The sequence below is a fragment of the Sparus aurata genome, chromosome 17, assembly GCF_900880675.1.
Source record: "Sparus aurata chromosome 17, fSpaAur1.1, whole genome shotgun sequence".
NCBI classification, from domain to species: domain Eukaryota; kingdom Metazoa; phylum Chordata; class Actinopteri; order Spariformes; family Sparidae; genus Sparus; species Sparus aurata.
The window spans coordinates 5,120,464-5,138,015 of record NC_044203.1 but is presented as its reverse complement, the minus strand read 5'-3'; the positions used below and the strand labels follow the sequence as shown (position 1 = coordinate 5,138,015).

The 17,552-nt window shown below is 41.6% G+C and overlaps 1 protein-coding gene across 1 annotated transcript; it reads left to right on the top strand.

The window, feature by feature from the left end:
* Nucleotides 1-9,080: 9,080 nt before the first annotated feature.
* LOC115567687 (protein ALP1-like) lies at nt 9,081-17,003 on the top strand. Its single transcript, XM_030394513.1, has 5 exons — nt 9,081-9,151; nt 9,422-9,559; nt 13,053-13,146; nt 15,420-15,771; nt 16,121-17,003. Exons 4-5 carry the CDS (start codon nt 15,565-15,567, stop codon nt 16,925-16,927), a joined length of 1,014 nt encoding a protein of 337 aa, XP_030250373.1. The 5' UTR covers nt 9,081-9,151; nt 9,422-9,559; nt 13,053-13,146; nt 15,420-15,564; the 3' UTR covers nt 16,928-17,003.
* Nucleotides 17,004-17,552: the final 549 nt, after the last annotated feature.

Genomic DNA, 17,552 nt, shown 5'->3' with positions numbered 1-17,552 from the left:
TCTACATGTCGCTCTGTCTGTCTGTCCATCTGTCTGTCTGATGTGTGTCTCCTGTCTGTCTGTCTGTCTGTCTGTCTGATGTGTGTCTCCTGTGTGTCTGTCTGTCTGTCTGTCTGATGTGTGTCTAGTGTCTGTCTGTCTGTCACTCTCTCTCTTGGCCCAGCTGTTTTTGGTTGCTAGGTGACCGTTGGCAAGGGCCGTAGCAACGGCCTGTGAGGGAGCTGATTTGAGAGCAATTTCTGCCTCACATCTAGGACGTCAAACTAGTGCTATTTGGTCAAAATCTTACATGATATCAACAATTTTTTTTCACGATCGAGCCAGAAAGGCCTTAAAGAACACACTCATTAAGTTTTGTGGTCCTAGCTTCAGAAATGTGGAAATGGCAGCGAGTTAAAAAAGCGTGCAGTTTTGGAAATCTTTCTCCCGATTTACATTGGAGTAAATGGAGCATTTCAGAGCTACTCTTGTTGGTTAGCGGTCGATAATTTAAAAACCGTAAATCCTACCGATAAAGTAGACACATTGGGAGAAAGAAGACAAGTGTGGCTACAACTCTGGGAAATATAACTGTTTTTGAGCCCAATTTGTGGTCAGGATCGTCACGGAAAGAGAAAATTTCGGAGCAAATTTTTGAGTCTCTCTCACTCTGTCAGTTGGCCCTCTCAACTCTGCTGCACGAACATTCCGCCATACACAATCATTGAAAACCCTGAATTTTTCAAAAATCACTCACCTTCATTCCAGGATCACAGTTCAAAAACTACACAACATAGGAAAAAAGTTCAAATACAACTTGAATACTCAGGACTTGTGCCTACATTTTAAAGCTGGAATGGTGTTTCCACGTGAACGTATGCCCGAGCAGGAGATGTTTGAAAAATGTCGCAGATTTGCGACTTTTTTGACCTCGTCCCATTCATTCCTTATGGGAAATTTGTCACAGTTTTTCGCGACATACGTCGCGAAAAATTAGTATTTTCGTGAGAAAAATAATAGCATACCGAGTCCGCTCGAGCCGCACGTTTTGATATATTTTTTGTTTGTATTCGCTCAACGGTGCGGGGCGAGTTAGAAACCGAAAAATGGTGGGAGGAAGAATAATAAGAAGAAGAGGCACGGTGAATAACAACAGCCCACTATGGACACCTATAGCTCTGCTATAGAGGTGTCCATAGTGGGCTGGCGAGCACAGCCCACTAATAAACGAGAAGAACAATAGTGTGAATGCTTGCAGCATTCACACTAATAATAAACTCCAGAAGAACAATAGTGTGAATGCTTGCAGCATTCACACTAATAAAAAGAGGCGCGAGCAATAACAATAGTTCACACTATTGTTCTTCTCGTTTATTAGTGGGCTGTGCTCGCCAGCCCACTATGGACACCTCTATAGCAGAGCTATAGGTGTCCATAGTGGGCTGTGCTCGCCAGCCCACTATGGACACCTATAGCTATGTGTCCCACTATGGACACCTATAGCTCTGCTATAGAGGTGTCCATAGTGGGCTGGCGAGCACAGCCCACTAATAAACGAGAAGAACAATAGTGTGAATGCTGCAAGCATTCACACTAATAAAAAGAGGCGCGAGCAATAACAATAGTGGGCTGTGCTCCGCACAGCCCACTATGGACACCTATAGCTCTGCTATAGAGGTGTCCATAGTGGGCTGGCGAGCACAGCCCACTAATAAACTTCGGAATAACAATAGTGTGAATGCTGCAAGCATTCACACTAATAACATTATGTGGGTTCAATAACAGGTTTACCTCTCCACGGTCCTCTCAGCCGGAGATAAACCAGAGCTGCTTCTCCTCTTCCTCCACAAGCAGGAGGATTAAAAAGGAAATCAGGAATTCCTGAAGCGCAAACAGATTTGACAGTCAAACTTTACTGTCACTTTCATGGACCTGGGCTGCAAAAATAGTGACGTAGGCTACGGGTAGGGGCGGGAACATCTGGTGACGCAACCAGGAAATGCTCCGAAGGGTAGACTTTCCCATTTAACAACAGGCTGAAGCTGCCTGCAGGGCGCACCGAAGTACACTCCTTCGGTGAGACCGCAAAGGGCGGGTCCTTGAAGTGTGCAGACCCTGAATTAGGACACAGCTACAGCCTATATAGCAGTCTGATTCCACCATGGCGCGCTCTCTCCTTTTGCTGTTGCGCTCGTCCTCGATAGTGGCTGTGGCCTGGCCAAGTTGATGTTGGCGTGGTGAAGCTCAGGTGGTGTGGCTCTGCTGGCATTCGAGCGTTGTTGGCGTGTCCGCCACAGAAACACGTTATCTCTTGCAGCGCACAGTGTGGTAGACCGCGGGTGCCGTGAGGCTGGATTGTCCCACTGGAAGCCCTTCTGGGTGTTGTAGTGATGTCTCCACATGAACATTCCTTCTGGCTCTCAATGATGCTATGCCGGTGAGGTCCAAAAACACTGAAGCCATCACCTCCTGGACCCACTGCTGTTTTGGCTCACTGGAGCTTTGTGGCTCCTCGGCTCTTTGGAGCTGCGTCAGAGCGGTCGTTTGACCTCACAGGCTCGTCGCGGAGCTGGCATCAGGGCTTAGATTGCTGCCCCGGGAATGTCGTTCAATAATTCATTTTTTTTCTTGTTACTGTGAATGGGACTTTTTTGTGTTAATTTAGTTAATTTCATTTAACCATTTACTTTGTGTGTGTGTGTGTTAAAACGGCTGTTACAGTGAGGCCTCTTTTATAGCCTACTTTCTCTTCTTTGTGGACAGGTGCCGTGGGCCAAGACGGCGATCCAATCCTTAGTGGTGGTCCTTTTCTTCACGAGTGTGTGTGTATGCGGTGCCACAAGTGCTTCTGTTACTGCTCCCTTGATTTGAGTTCGGCCGCCGTTGTTGCCTCCCTGTTCACCCTTTAATTCTGGCCCCAGTCTAAGCACCATATGAGTGGGCCAAAGATGATTTTATGTATTTCATTAATTAATTGTAAAATAAAATGAATTTTTCGAAAAACTAAAGTTTTTTCGAAAGTTCTGCAGCAACTGGCAGAGGAGCTGAGGCCAGAATACATGGAGGGGAAAAGGGCCGCGGCAGTGGGCACAGGGTGGGCAGCAGCGGAGCAACCAGAAGCAGACACGGAGCCAGTGCCGGTCCGAATGATGCAAACGGAACAAAACGTCGGACACTTAAATGCCACAAGCCCGAGTGTGGTAACTGTGAGGAGAGCGGAGGTAATCTGAGTACTTTTTCGATTATTGTTTTATCATATAATTTTTTTTTTTTATTATATAAAACAATAATGTTGGTGTTAAAATAAAATGTTTCATAATCAAATAAGTTACTTCTAATTGTTAATTTTCTTGTTCCGAGTTTTCTCTATTAAAATCTTATGTACTTATATGCAATAATTACGGTTTACTATGTGCGACGATATGAATATTGATAAATGTATAATTAAACTTGTTAAAGTACATTTTGGTGTTTCTCTTTTTCTTTCTTTTCTTTTTTTTTTTTTTTTAATATCATGACACAATCATGTCACTTTGACCGCCGTAAGCGGTCACTTTGACCGCCGCGGTCAAAGTGACCACTTACGGCGGTTTTAGAATTCCGGCTCTTCTGGAGTCCAACTGACACTTTGGTCCAATCAGAAACAACTAATTTGACGTAATCTAACTCTAACTGTTATGCCTTAACCAAGATATCGATTGTTAAGATTAACTGGATCAGAGCTGACTGGAATGAACCCACCACAGTGGATGGTAAACTGATTCACTTCACACGCATTAGTGAATTAGTGCTAATTTCACTCTCTCTCTCACAGTTACTCTTTTAGTAGTTCTTGGTGCTTCAGCAATATTGCTGTGGCATTCATGCCAATAAAGCGAATTTGAATGAATTAATAAACCTTTAGATTCTTGCCTGTAGACTGATAAGTGTTGTGTTTACAAATGAACAATAAATACAGATTTCTTCAGATTTTTATTGCTAATGGGAATTTAAATGTCAAGCGATGTTTTCCACACGATTTTTCTTTTTTTTTTTTTCAAGCTAGCCATCTCCCTCTGTCAACACACTATTCTGCGCTGCGCTGTTAACAGGTGTTTGGGGGAAAACCCTCTGACCTTACATTACTAAACTAATTTCTAAGTTTATCATTTGAATGTGGACTAGCACCTATAGGCTATATTAAAAATGAGATTGTATTAATTCTGAAACACATTAAAACGCAAATCAGCCCCAAATTCATTTTCTTCAGGTAAGACCACGGGGTTCTAACCAATTACTGCTGCAGAAATGTTAATTTTATCCTCACCTTTCTTGTCCACAATATTACATCATTATTTGTTAATTACAATTTATTTTGTTAATTTGAATCTGCACATTAATTCATTCAACTCTCAGAAAATTCTACCAGAAACAAACTTTTCCACTTCTAAAGGCTGGGATTAATATAAGCACTAAATCATAAAACTATGAGAAAACTATGAGAACTATGAGAACACATACAGTCCCATCTGTATGTGTTCATGCGCAAGATAAAATACATTTCTATTTGCATTTCACCCCTAAAATGTCAGACGCTGGAATAAAACCAATAGATATGACAGAAGTGGATACAAACCAGGTCCAACATGCTGTAGTTCAGATTAAAGTTTGAATAATCCAATTAATCACGACTCACCTGATGAAAACCACCTTGTTTTATATGATAAATAATCTTTGCCTTACTGGTTTGCCAAAACGGAAAACATGCTAAAACAAAGCTGAGAATATCTAGGCCAAGTCGAGAAGAAAGTACATTTCACTTTATTCATTTCTCACTTCTTTTGGTTAGATTTAATTACTGTTGAACATAACACACTTAACAAGCAATACATTTCAACAACTTAAATTGAACAATAACATGATTGTGACATTATGAAATTATACATATATTATGTAAAATCTGACCAACACAAGAAAATAACTAAACAAAATCAAGACATTTTAACCACCTCCTAATCTCATTTCCTCCTGTTGCACCCAGCCACCAAAAAAATCCAACAGGGAGGAGGTCATCATCGATGCCCAAACACTGTCTAAACCAGGGGCGTTGCTAGGCCTGCAGCTTTACAGGGGCACGGCAACGCCCCTGGTCTAAACTGACCCCATTTGAACAATTGGCACCAAAATTACACAGGGAAGAACGTACACAATAAGAGGCCACAGCCATTGGGCAATGAATCCCTGTACCAGATATATGTGGATGGATGGACAATATTTCTTCACAACCAGACACTGAGGTCACAGGTGACCTATGCAGAGATGTAGAGGCCCAGCTGCCCTCTAAGAATTTAACTAGTCGCATGTTTACCATTACAACTGAGTTTCTCTTCAAATGGCTCACAGTTCCCGCCCCCCCCTAATCTGGAAGACATAATTGTCTCACGTGAGCACATGTACGATGGCACTGTTCTCATCCTCCTCCACAGGCCCCGAGGATCTCTGCATGTTGATGACGTGTTTTGGTTTCTGTTGAAAGACAAACATATGGCTTGATATCAGCATTTTTCCAAAAACAACAAGTAACTGAGATGATATTCCTTGCCTGGATAGAAGAACATTTTAAGGAAAGGACTCCTTCCCTACTTTAATATTAAACATCATAAAAGGTACCAAAATACACTGTGTGTGTATGTGTGTATGTATGAATGTATATATATTCTCTCTATATTCACTATCTCTCACCCACACACTATCACACAGAAAACACACATAACTCAGTAATTGGTACATTTTATGTTCCTTTGCCAGTTTAAGCCTGTGTAAGCCTGTGTAAATCTTTCCTTGTATGTAGTTATCTTTAATCATCATCCACCTGTAAATGTCTCTCAAGGACTTTAATTTTGTATTTAAAGTATTCACTAATATAAATCTCATCATTGTCATTATCAGGCAAACTGTTGATTTCTAAAGGGCAATTACATAATTATTGTTTATCTCTAAAACAATGGTATCTTTTTTTTTTTTTTTAAATTGGGATCGTTACTGTAAGCTTCCGATACATACAGCCTCACCTAGAAGATTTTTAACCAACTGACACTGCTAGCACACCTATCCTCGTCATTGAAAGTATCCCAAGAATCAAACGTTGCTCCAAGTAAGCCATATGAACCACAGACACACAAACAAACAATCGCGTAGGCACGCACACACACACACGCACGCGCGCACACACACACTTACAAACGGTCAATCGCGTGCGCATTGCAGCGGCAGTATAACAACAAGCGTGTGCGAACCGTTATCACAATCCATCTACAGCCGTTTGCCAGTGACAACTGCCTGCTCTGATACCGTAATTATTTATTTTTATTTGCTAGTACATGCCTGTAAATTTTGTATTTCTTAATGTAAATAGTTCCTTTTTCTCCGCAAAATCTTTACTGACCATTCCTTTTACCAGATCGTCGTTCTCCTCGTTCCCAAAATTAATTTAGTATTCCGATCAATCAGTAAATAATTTAGCTAACGACAGCTAGCTTGATCCATTCATTCATTCATTCATTTATGAACACCGGGATTTCTTTGGTGAACTGAGAACAATTCAGCCAACAGTCCTTAATTCTCAGCAAAATTGTGTCAATAATATAGCCCACATCTACTTTACGTGAGGTGAAAACTAAATGGTGGTAGAAATTTACCGTTACTGGCAGTCAGATAATATGAGATCAACGCTAAACATATGCTGTGTTGCCGTTAACACACACACACACACACACACACACAAACGGTCAATCGCATGCGGATTGCAGCGGCAGTATAATAACATGCGCGTGCGAACCGTTATCACAATCCATCTACAGCCGTTTGCCAGTGACAACTGCCTGCTCTGACACCGTAATTATTTATTTTTATTTGCTAGTACATGCCTGTAAATTTTGTATTTCTTAATGTAAATAGTTCCTTTTTCTCCGCAAAATCTTTACTGACCATTCCTTTTACCAGATCGTCGTTCTCCTCGTTCCCAGAATTAATTTAGTATTCCGATCAATCGGTAAGTAATTTAGCTAACGACAGCTAGCTTGATCCATTCATTCATTCATTCATTTATGAACACCGGGATTTCTTTGGTGAACTGAGAACAATTCAGCTCAACTCCCTGTTAAATCACACACTCCTTAATTCTCAGCAAAATTGTGTCAATAATATAGCCCACATCTACTTTACGTGAGGTGAAAACTAAATGGTGGCAGAAATTTACCGTTACTGGCAGTTAGATAATATGATATCAACGCTAAACATAGGCTGAGTTGCCGTTAGCAGCCTATGATAGCAGGCTAAACTACAAGGTTTTCTCAGTTGGCTTTCACAATTTACTTCTATTACTAACGTTACATGATTCTTGTGGATTAGGACCTTTCAACGTTATACCATCAGTAACATGGGTTATTGCAGTCAAAAAGCTATATGGCAATATTACCGAAGACCTTTAACTTAAGTCTTGGCAGTAGGCTGATAGGTTTCCCGGTTCAACGAACCACACGATTGACCCTTGGGGTGGTGGCGGCGGGATATATATCAATTACCGTGACCTCTGCCGGACTTTTTTATTCACAATGCCTGAAGCGCTCTGTGTCATCTATATGACGCCTGAAGAGAGGAGCAAACAGGAAAAAAAACTTAAGCACAACTTCGGGTCAAACTGCATAATTATTTTTAATTTACGCATAGTCCATCACACAACAACACACAGTTAATCAATTAAACTATCGACTTATTTAGCTTTCTTGCTCCGGTCTAACGCCTAGCTTAACGTCTGCACAACTCGCATTACAGAGCCTCGAAAAGATCGTTGCAAAATACAAATACTGAATTTATTTCGGGGAAATAAAAACTGTAACATGCCATCGAATCACGCTTCTATACAATGCATGTTGAAAAGCATACCTGTGAAAGTCATTTTATCGGACGAAAGTCCGTTCTGTAGGGAGCTCGACTGAGACGCATAACAATGATCTCCACGCTGCACGGAGACACCAGGAAGTCTTAAAACAACAGGGTGCAAACACGGAACGAAGGCGTTGGTTCCGGTGTCGCACCAAATTCTGTGACCGTCCGTGACCCCTATTTTATTATTCATTTCATGTATATTATTCATTATTCATTAAAATTACAATGTGTTGGGGACGATAAATACAAAAAAAAAAAAAGAAGCTGGAATCCTTCATCAGGTCACTCTGACCTGTTACAGGTTCCAATTGTGTCTTAAGTATCTCACAAGATTAAACCTTGAAATTACATTTTGTTGCTCTGATTCAATTGTTTATATTATTTCTCAATGTTTTTACCCTTTACCTTTACTTTAAAGTAATATGTAACATTACCAAAACTGTCAACGTAAAGTAATAAATGACTAACTACGTTACTTTTTATATAGAAGCTAGCTATCTAGCTATATGGACAGACAAACAAACAGACAGACAGAGCCTTCCATTTTCAGTTGGGCTTTTGACACTTAAAAAACACTTATGTCTGTGTGTGTTTTTGTTTTTTCTCGTTTCAGAATGGCTCTTAAAAATCTCCTGGGAACAAGACAGAGCAGTCCCTATTTCAGGCCACCGCCGATTAAAATAAGTATTTTAAGCATCGTGGACTCGCCAAATGTTATTTCTTGGGACTTTGGCAATACAACTGTTCGCCCAGCTGTCATAAAAAACAATAAAGTGGCAGTTATGACTGATGGCGAAACCTGTTCGAAATTTACCATCTATGAGCAAATTGCCAATAAAATCATGACCGGTAGAATATACATAGTAAGGGGCCACGAGCTCAGGGGCAGTGAGCCCCCATACTTCTTCAATGTGACAACAAGCACGATGTTCTTTCGGACAACTGATATGGACATCGCACAAGAACTGCACCAAGAAGCAGAGGCCATGCTGCATCCCCAGGCACCTGTCACCCACTTGAGTGAATGCACCTCCAGACAGGGCCTCGTGACGGTAGAGGGCCAGGTTGCGGAGGCAAGTTTTTTTTCATGGTTTCTAGTATTAAGATGGTAAAGTGGCAGTGAGCATAAGTGAACAATTTTAAATGTGATATTGAATTTATCTATTTTGTCATTCAGGTGTCACCCGTGAAAAAGATATCATCCGGGAAAGGCTTCATCCCCCTCAGAAAAATCACATTACAGCAGGTAAGCTTTAAAGACATAGGTATGGTTCATGGGAAAGTAGAGATGGGGAAGAGAAAGAGGCAGAGGGACTAAAGAACATGAACAATAGAGAAGAAGGGCAAATAGAGGGAGGCTGAATGAAATAGGGACGATGAAAAGAAAGAGGTAGGACATGGACATCAGCTGGATCCAGAGGTGGAGATGAGGAAAAGGAGGAAAAACTGCAGGAGGAGGAGAAGGAGGAGGTACTATATAAGTGTTATTGTTAAAGTATTTCCCTATGTTTAACAGGGCTCTGATAAAATTGAAGTGTGCCTCTGGAGGGAGGCAGCGGTCCCCTCTGTCAGCATTGGAGACCACATAACCATAACGCACGTCAAGGCTCAACTTAATTCGAGTCTCCACTCGACGGTGCACAGCACCTTCCAGGTACTGCCTTGATTCTGTTTATTTGTTCAACTCAGTTTTAAAACATGTTTTTTTCCCCCCTATTTTTCATTTTAATGACTTTGAACCATCCAAGAAATAGAAACATTTTATTTAAGTTTTCATAAAAAAAAGTGTGTTGAAATAAACCTGACCCCAGATAAAGATTAAAGCTCATTTAAGTAAAAATGCTTTACCCAGAATGCAGAGGCTGGAGGCATTAGAACACGTCAGAGGTATTTAATTGCAATAGCTGGGACATTGAGAGAGATGTAGCACAGAAGTAGTTAAGAGACCGGGTTGATCTAGCAGGAGTTGATAAGCTGATGACATGCAGATCTCCTTAAAAAGGGGCCTATTAAATCACTTGTCACATCTGAGGGAACCGTCATCGTCAAATTAGACATTGTTCAAACGGAGGAATAGGTAATTGAAGTAACATTTGAATCAGTTTTAAAATGTTCTGTTAGTTTTTTAATGATATATCTATTAATATATTCAATGTTAATGTTGTCTTTTTAAATATTGTTCTGGTGTTTATATTTGTTCATATTTGTTGACTTGAGTTGAGTTAATAAATATATTCTCAAACGTTCCAAGCATTCTACATTTTTATGAAGTCACTGGTACTCAGCTATGGTTTATTGTCAGTGCTTAATTGTCTTTATTGTTTATGTAGGGTGTTGCACCTACCATACTTACCAGGCAAAACCCCTGGAGTCGCTCAATGTCCTCTATATCCAAGAAAGGAAACAACAAATTACAAATCAGGACTACATACTTCTCCATCTCAGCTCTGTGTATACTTGAATATGTATGATTTTGTTGGTATTAGGGTGACACAGCTTCTCCCTTCTGTTTGGGTTGGAGTTCCACAAACACGCACATTTTCACTGGGTAAATGGCAAAAGTGGATGTGCATAGTGTCATAATTGAGAGTTTCTGAAATTAATTGAAACACTCAATTTATTATGACACCATAATAATGTAATGTTTGTTTGGGTGTCATAATAAATTGAGAGTTTCACTTAAATTCAGAAAATATATAAATCATGTTTTAATCTAAACCAGATTAAACAGTTTGAGATATTAAACTGTGCAGTTGCTCTCCAGGTACTGCGCGAGTCTAGACCCCACCTTGATGACGTCAGGACTTTGCCCTAATTGGCTTTTATCTACGTTGACGTTTATGACGTGTGTTTCGATGAATTTCCATAAGCGCCTGTGCCTCTTTTCTACTCAAATAGCCGTATGGCCGCACCTATGGGATAGTGGGACCATGAATAAATATATAAAATCCTTCATGTGACGCAACAACCCTGAAAGATGTCGTCAATAAATTGCTCATTTCTGTCACCTTTCTTGAGGGGCCGGTTGTTCAAAACATTTAATCTAGATTCAGATGATCCGGATTTGGAAATCACATTTTTTGCTGATCAGGCAGTCCGTCTTACTTTTATGCCGGTTTTTCAAAGCAACATTGTACTGGATCACCCTGATCCAGAAATACAGTTTTCAAGATATCAGAATCCGGATTACCAGTGCTCTAAACCAACCGACCGGATGGCATGATATTATATCTTACCATGGCTGATGACTCCTTTTCTTGCAGCAGCCACACCTGCGTGGGCACGCTTCAACACTGCTCATTGCAAAACAAGATGTGCAATTGAGCGTTAAAATGGAGTTCTGAAGAGATGTTTTGCATGCCTTTACTTGCGAGTGGTGTTGAGTCTATTGGCAGCTTGATGAAGGGATCACCTTCACCTGGAGGGACACGTCAATCCCGGTGTTCCCCAGCAATTAAAGCTGAGCTGGGGACACGCGCCAGGTGCGCTCCAGAGACTCAAGAAACATTTTGTTCCCCTTCCCTTTCCCCAAAGTTTTAAATTTGTTAATAGTCAATAAATGAAAGTATTTTTGAAACGAAAGAAGCGCATATGAATTTCCCAGCACCTTACAATCGGAACCACAGAGTGCATGCAATATAAACTCTTATTAACGCTTTCTGTTCGCATTTAATCGTATACGTAGTAATGGCGCAACGCTACCGCGTAGCGTTGCATCGCGGGAGACCCGGTTTCGATTCCCGGGATTGATACTTTTTTCATTGGTTGGAGATTGTCTGATGAGCAGCTGCCCTTTAAGTCACTTTGACAGAATATAAAAACTTATTAGGACTACCGTAATCGAGATAAATAGAAAACATTCATAGTGTTTTCCTCGCAAGAAAGCAAACGCCGCAAGCTCAGCGATGTTTCGTCACGTCTACGGGTAGTAGATAAAGTAGTAGATTCAGGGTCTACACACTTCGGAGTGCGCGTTTGTGCAATTACATGACAACGCCACGCGAAAGCTGTCCCAATTCAAAGGCTCCTCCAAATGCACCCCACAAATGCGTGGGTTCTAATACAACATATAGGCCTATATATATATATATATATATATACATATATATATATATATATATATATATATATATAATTTAAGCAACAGAGCTTCATCAGTGTCCGAGGTTATAACCAACATTTGTTCACAGAAACTCAAGAAACATTTTGTTCCCCTTCCCCCAAAGTTTTAAATGTGTTAATAGTCAATAAATGAAAGTATTTTTGAAATGAAAGAACCACCTATGGATTTCCCAGCACCTTACAATCGGAACCACAGAGAGCATGCAACATAAACTATCATTTGTCATTCCTGGTCAACTTCAGCTGTATTTGCAGAAATGGTGCGGCGCTATCGCGTAGCGCTGCAATGCGGAAGACCGGGTATCGAGACTCGGTGTAAACTTTTTATTTTTATTTTTTATTGGTTGGAGATTGTCCGATGTTATTATTTAGACTTCATCACCTCCTGCATGGACTACTGCAATGGAGTCCTGTCCGGGCTCCCTTCCAAAACCCTGGATAGGCTCCAGTATGTGTAGAACTCTGCTGCCAGGGTCCTCACCCGCACCAAGTCCTGGCAACACAACACCCCCACTCTCATCCGCCTTCACTGGCTCCCTGTTAAATCACACATCACCTACAAAATTCTCCTCCTGACCTATAAATCTCTCCATTCTCTCGCCCCCCAATATCTGTCTGACCTCCTCCATCCCTACACCCAGTCCCGGACGCTGCGCTCATCAGGCACACACCCAGCTCTCCATCCCCCACACCATACTACAAACCTTTGGTGACAGAGCCTTCTGTGTGACAGCCCCCACTCTCTGGAACACTCTCCCAGCTGAAATCCGCAAACAGACTTCTCTGGAGACTTTCAAAAGAGACTTAAAAACCCATCTGTATGATTTTTGTTTGTTATTGAAATCTGTTTGGGATGACTGTTAACCAAAATCCGATCAGATTACCTTTGAACATCTGGCCCGTGGTGATGATAGAGAAGTGTTTAACTGCTGTGTCTTGCATGCAGACATCACATTTTGAAGTCGTGTTATCTGTATCATAAACTTTTATTAGTCCTTTCTGTTTGTATTAACTTGTATTCGCAGAAATGGCGACGCGCTGGCGCGTACAACTGCAACACGGAAGACCCAGTATCGGAACTCGAGGTTGACGTTTTTTTTCCGGTTTTCAAAATAAGACGTGAGTGTTAAATGTATTAAGATTTTATTTTGTAAATAAAATATGAGAGCTACATTAAAAATTCATAAGAATTATAAGAGCAAGTAAAATGCAATAGAGCAGGTGCGCATCATACAGCAAGCCCAAATCTGCTGTCCTACACTGATTCTGAGCCAATAGGTCACATGACCTAGGAGTTATAGATAGATAGATAGATAGATAGATAGATAGATAGATAACTTTATTTATCCCCGAGGGGAAATTAGGTCATCGTAGCAGCGGTACAATACAATCAGAAATACAAAATACAATAACAATTTTAAGTACAATTTAGAACACTATATACAATATACAATAAGATGCTTCGCAGTTCCAGATAAATATTAAATAATATTAAATACTGAGCAAAATGGAACTTAGTGGATTAGAAGGTGCAAGATAAAGAGAGAAAGGTGCATTTTTAATTACAATGGTAAGATTTAAATAATAAGTCACTTAAATTATGTGAGCGTATTTCTTGGGCATTGCTGTGAAGCGTGGTAAAGTTATTTAAGGCAGCGAGGTTGAATGAGTCTGTTGCTGAAGCTGCTCTTAAGCTTGTCCAGAGTTTCGTGGAGGGGATGAGAGACATTGTCCATGATCACCAGCAGTTTTGCCAGCATCCTGTGCTCCACCACCTCCTCCAGGGTGACAAGCTGAGAGCCAACAACAGACCCTGCCTTCTTTATGAGTTTGTTTAGTCTGTTTGCGTCTTTTGCTTTGATGCACGCACCCCAGGACACCACAGCGAAGAAAATGGTGCTCGCAACAACAGACTGATAAAATATCTGGAGCATCCTGTTGCAGACATTAAAGGACCTGAGTCTCCTCAGGAAGTAAAGCCGGCTCAGACCCTTCTTGTAGACTGCATCCGTATTTGCGGTCCACTCCAGTTTATCGTCCAGCACCACACCCAATTACTTGTAAGAGTCCACAATGTTGATGTCTGTGCCACCAATGCAGACTGGAGCTATAATGCTCATATTTACATTATGACAGGTATCAAAAATTCATTAAAAATATTAAATGTGTTCGAATGCAATAAAAAACAGGTGTGTGTCATAGAGCAGGATTAGATCTACTGTCCTACACTGATTCTGAGCCAATAGGTCACATGACCTAGGAGTTATTGAGCTATAATGCTCATATCTACAGTATAAAATATATCATAAATTCATAAGAAATATCAAATGTGTATCTTTCTTTATTTTTATTTGTTTACATCGGTGACACATTAAATGTCCTATTGCATTTGAATGCACCACTCAGTTCATATGACCTCTTATGTGTGTTGGTAGGGTGTGTGGGAGAGGATGCCGGAGGGGCGAGGGGAGGAGGGGGGAGGGGGGGTTCCTAGCCTTCAACAGCCAATCAGGGGCTACGCAGGTCACGTTCAGCCTGTCAGCTCAGAGGTGAAGTGCGGCGTGTTATTCTTCTGGTCCTTTCTGATCTCAGCCACGGGAGTGAGGACAGCTATCTGCTAAGAGGACGGAAAAAGAAGAAAAATCACGAGCTAAACTCTGATAAAAGAAAGATAAAGCCAGCGGACTTACCTACTGGAAGTCTGGAGCCGAGTGACTAAACGAAGGAGACGAGTTACGTCGGTAAGACAAGTCATTTATTGGATAAAAAAAATGCTAGCTGATACTTACCGCCATCGTCCGTGTTAATGCTAGCTCTGTGTCTCAAGGCCCCCACACACCGCCCAGACGTCCAACTGCCTTATCCGACCACTCTCCGACACTCTGTTGCCTCTCGTCTGACCCGTTCGGCAGAAAAGTGGCATTGAACACACCGCTTCGACGTGCTGCCTACTCCGCTGTCGCGTGTACGTTCTGCGCATGCGCAAGATGCAATAAACCTCCTTAACAGCGGGTGGCGCTAGTCTCGTGTCAGTAATCCAAAACACGAAAACAGGAAATGACGGAACAAAATGAGGAACGGAGTGCATAAAGCGCACACAGTATTGATTCAGTATTCGTCCGACCTGAGAAGACGTTTGTGGACTAAATATTTGATATACGAGAAAGATGGCCATGGTTAGGCTGACACTCGCGTTGTGTGCTCTCGGGCTCCTAATGATACGAAGACGTCGTCTCAGGAGGGAAAGAGAAATCAGGAGAAACCGCACTAAATGGGTGAAGTCCTGGATCCAACAGCGACAGGCACAAGGAGTGTATCCGAATTTGTGTCGGGAACTGGAGATGAACGAACCTGCTGATTTCCGCAATTTTGCACGTATGTTCCCTGCCCAGTTCCAGATGTTGGAGGAATTGGTCAGACCCATTATTCAGCGCAAAAATACGAACTACCGGGATTCAATATCTGGCGGAGAGCGTCTGATGGTCACCCTGCGCTTCCTTGCAACAGGTAATCAAACCTCAGTTTACGTGGTTTGTAATGTCAATAAATTTACTGAGGAATCATTTGCCTTTGTGGCTTGTGCATGAAGAATTGTACAAACTAACCGAGATGTTCGTTTCTTTTGCAGGGGAAAGCTTCCAGAGCCTTTCCTACCAGTTCAGAATGGGAGTATCCACAATTCGGCAGTTTGTTCCTGAGACCTGTCAAGCCATCTACCAAGTGTTGAAGGACAAATATGTAAAGGTATGCATATACGCATTATTTCATGACGTTAACGTAATGTGTTATTAGACTACATTTATTTAAGTTATTACATGCACGTATGCCGCTGTTTATGGCTGGTATTCAAACTTCCGCCTTAATGTATCATCCAAACCTATTATGTCTCTGTTTTATTCTGTTTATTTTATGATATGTATATAAAAGTCACTGTTTGTTTATTGTCTTTAATGCATGCACCTTATTCTCCAAGAGAAATTGCTAATTGGTGTAAAACTGTTCCTGGGAATAAATCTGTTTATGATTCTGATTCTGGTAGTGACCTTTAATTTTAATTGGCCTTTTGTTCACTTTTGTTTTCTTTGTTTTTCAGTGCCCAGACACAGCACTCGAGTGGCAGCAGGTGGCCACTGGATTCTTGTCGCAGTGGAACTTCCCAAACTGCATTGGAGCTCTTGACGGAAAACACATAAACATTCGCCCTCCACCAGGATCTGGATCAACATTCTACAACTATAAGCACCACTTTTCCATAGTCTTGATGGCAATGGTGGACAGCTACTACAGGTTCCTGTATGTAGATGTTGGGTGCCAAGGAAGGGTGTCCGATGGTGGGGTGTTTGCTGGGTGCACCTTAGCAGATGCCCTGGAGAACCGAACCACAAACATACCTGACCCTGCCCCACTTCCTGGTTCTGACCAGCTCTCGCCGTATTGCATTGTTGCAGATGAGGCATTTCCTTTGAAGGAGTACCTCATGAAACCATATCCACACCGCGGGCTCCCCCCAGCACAGCGTGTGTTCAACTACAGGCTTTCAAGAGCTCGGAGGGTAGTTGAAAATGCCTTTGGCATCCTGGCCAGCCGGTTCAGAGTTTTGCAAACCACGATCAACATTCAGGACACTGCCAAAGTGGAGAACATTGTTTTGGCTTGCTGTGCTTTGCACAACTTTCTAAGAACTGAAAGCTGTGAGGTGTATATGGCGGACATGGTGGATCGAGAAGGACCAGATGATGCCATTTTAGCTGGAAGATGGCGAGAAGACCCTGCACTACAGCAGGCCTCCCTGCCACGGGCGACTAATGCAACTACAAGAGCCAAACTAACTAGGGATAACCTGTGTCAGTATTTCATGTCTGACTGTGGGGCTGTGCCTTTTCAGTGGGGCAAAGATTAGGATGTATTGACTGTGCTGTGCATGACAGGAATATGTGTGCTTGAAACAAATGGCCAATAAAGAGGGCAAAATTCGATGATGTTGTCTTTATTTTTTCTCTCACTTCACACTAGTGCCACAGATGCAGTGAACATGAGAAAAACAATGAGAGCTATATAGCTCTTTTATATGAGACAAAGAGACCGCAGTTACTACTTACTAACGGCAGACAGACAGATGTAGCCAATGTTCATATTTAGCATACACATTCACCTGTACAGGAAGACAATGACAAGGATTGCTATTTCAGAAAAGGACCAGACAGTGTTCACCTCATTGAAATGTAAGCAGCACATTACACAGACAACACCAAGTGTCCTTCATTCAGATGCCAAATGAGAGCTATATAGCCCTTTTATATGAGACAAAGAGACCGCAGTTACTTTGCAGGGAAGACAGATGTAGCCAATGTTCATATTTAGCATACACATTAGCACCTGTACAGGAAGACAATGACAAGGATTGCTTTTTCAGAAAAGGACCAGACAGTGTTCACCTCATTGAAATGTAAACAGCACATTACACAGACAACACCAAGTGTCCTTCATTCAGATGCCAAATGAGAGCTATATAGCCCTTTTATATG

Bases quoted from the DNA above. Each gene is read 5' to 3' on its own strand.
- LOC115567687 (XM_030394513.1), top strand. From the start codon at position 15,565: ATGTCAATAAATTTACTGAGGAATCATTTGCCTTTGTGGCTTGTGCAT. The intron at 15,772-16,120 runs GTATGCATATAC...TTTGTTTTTCAG, and splicing joins TGAAGGACAAATATGTAAAG to TGCCCAGACACAGCACTCGA.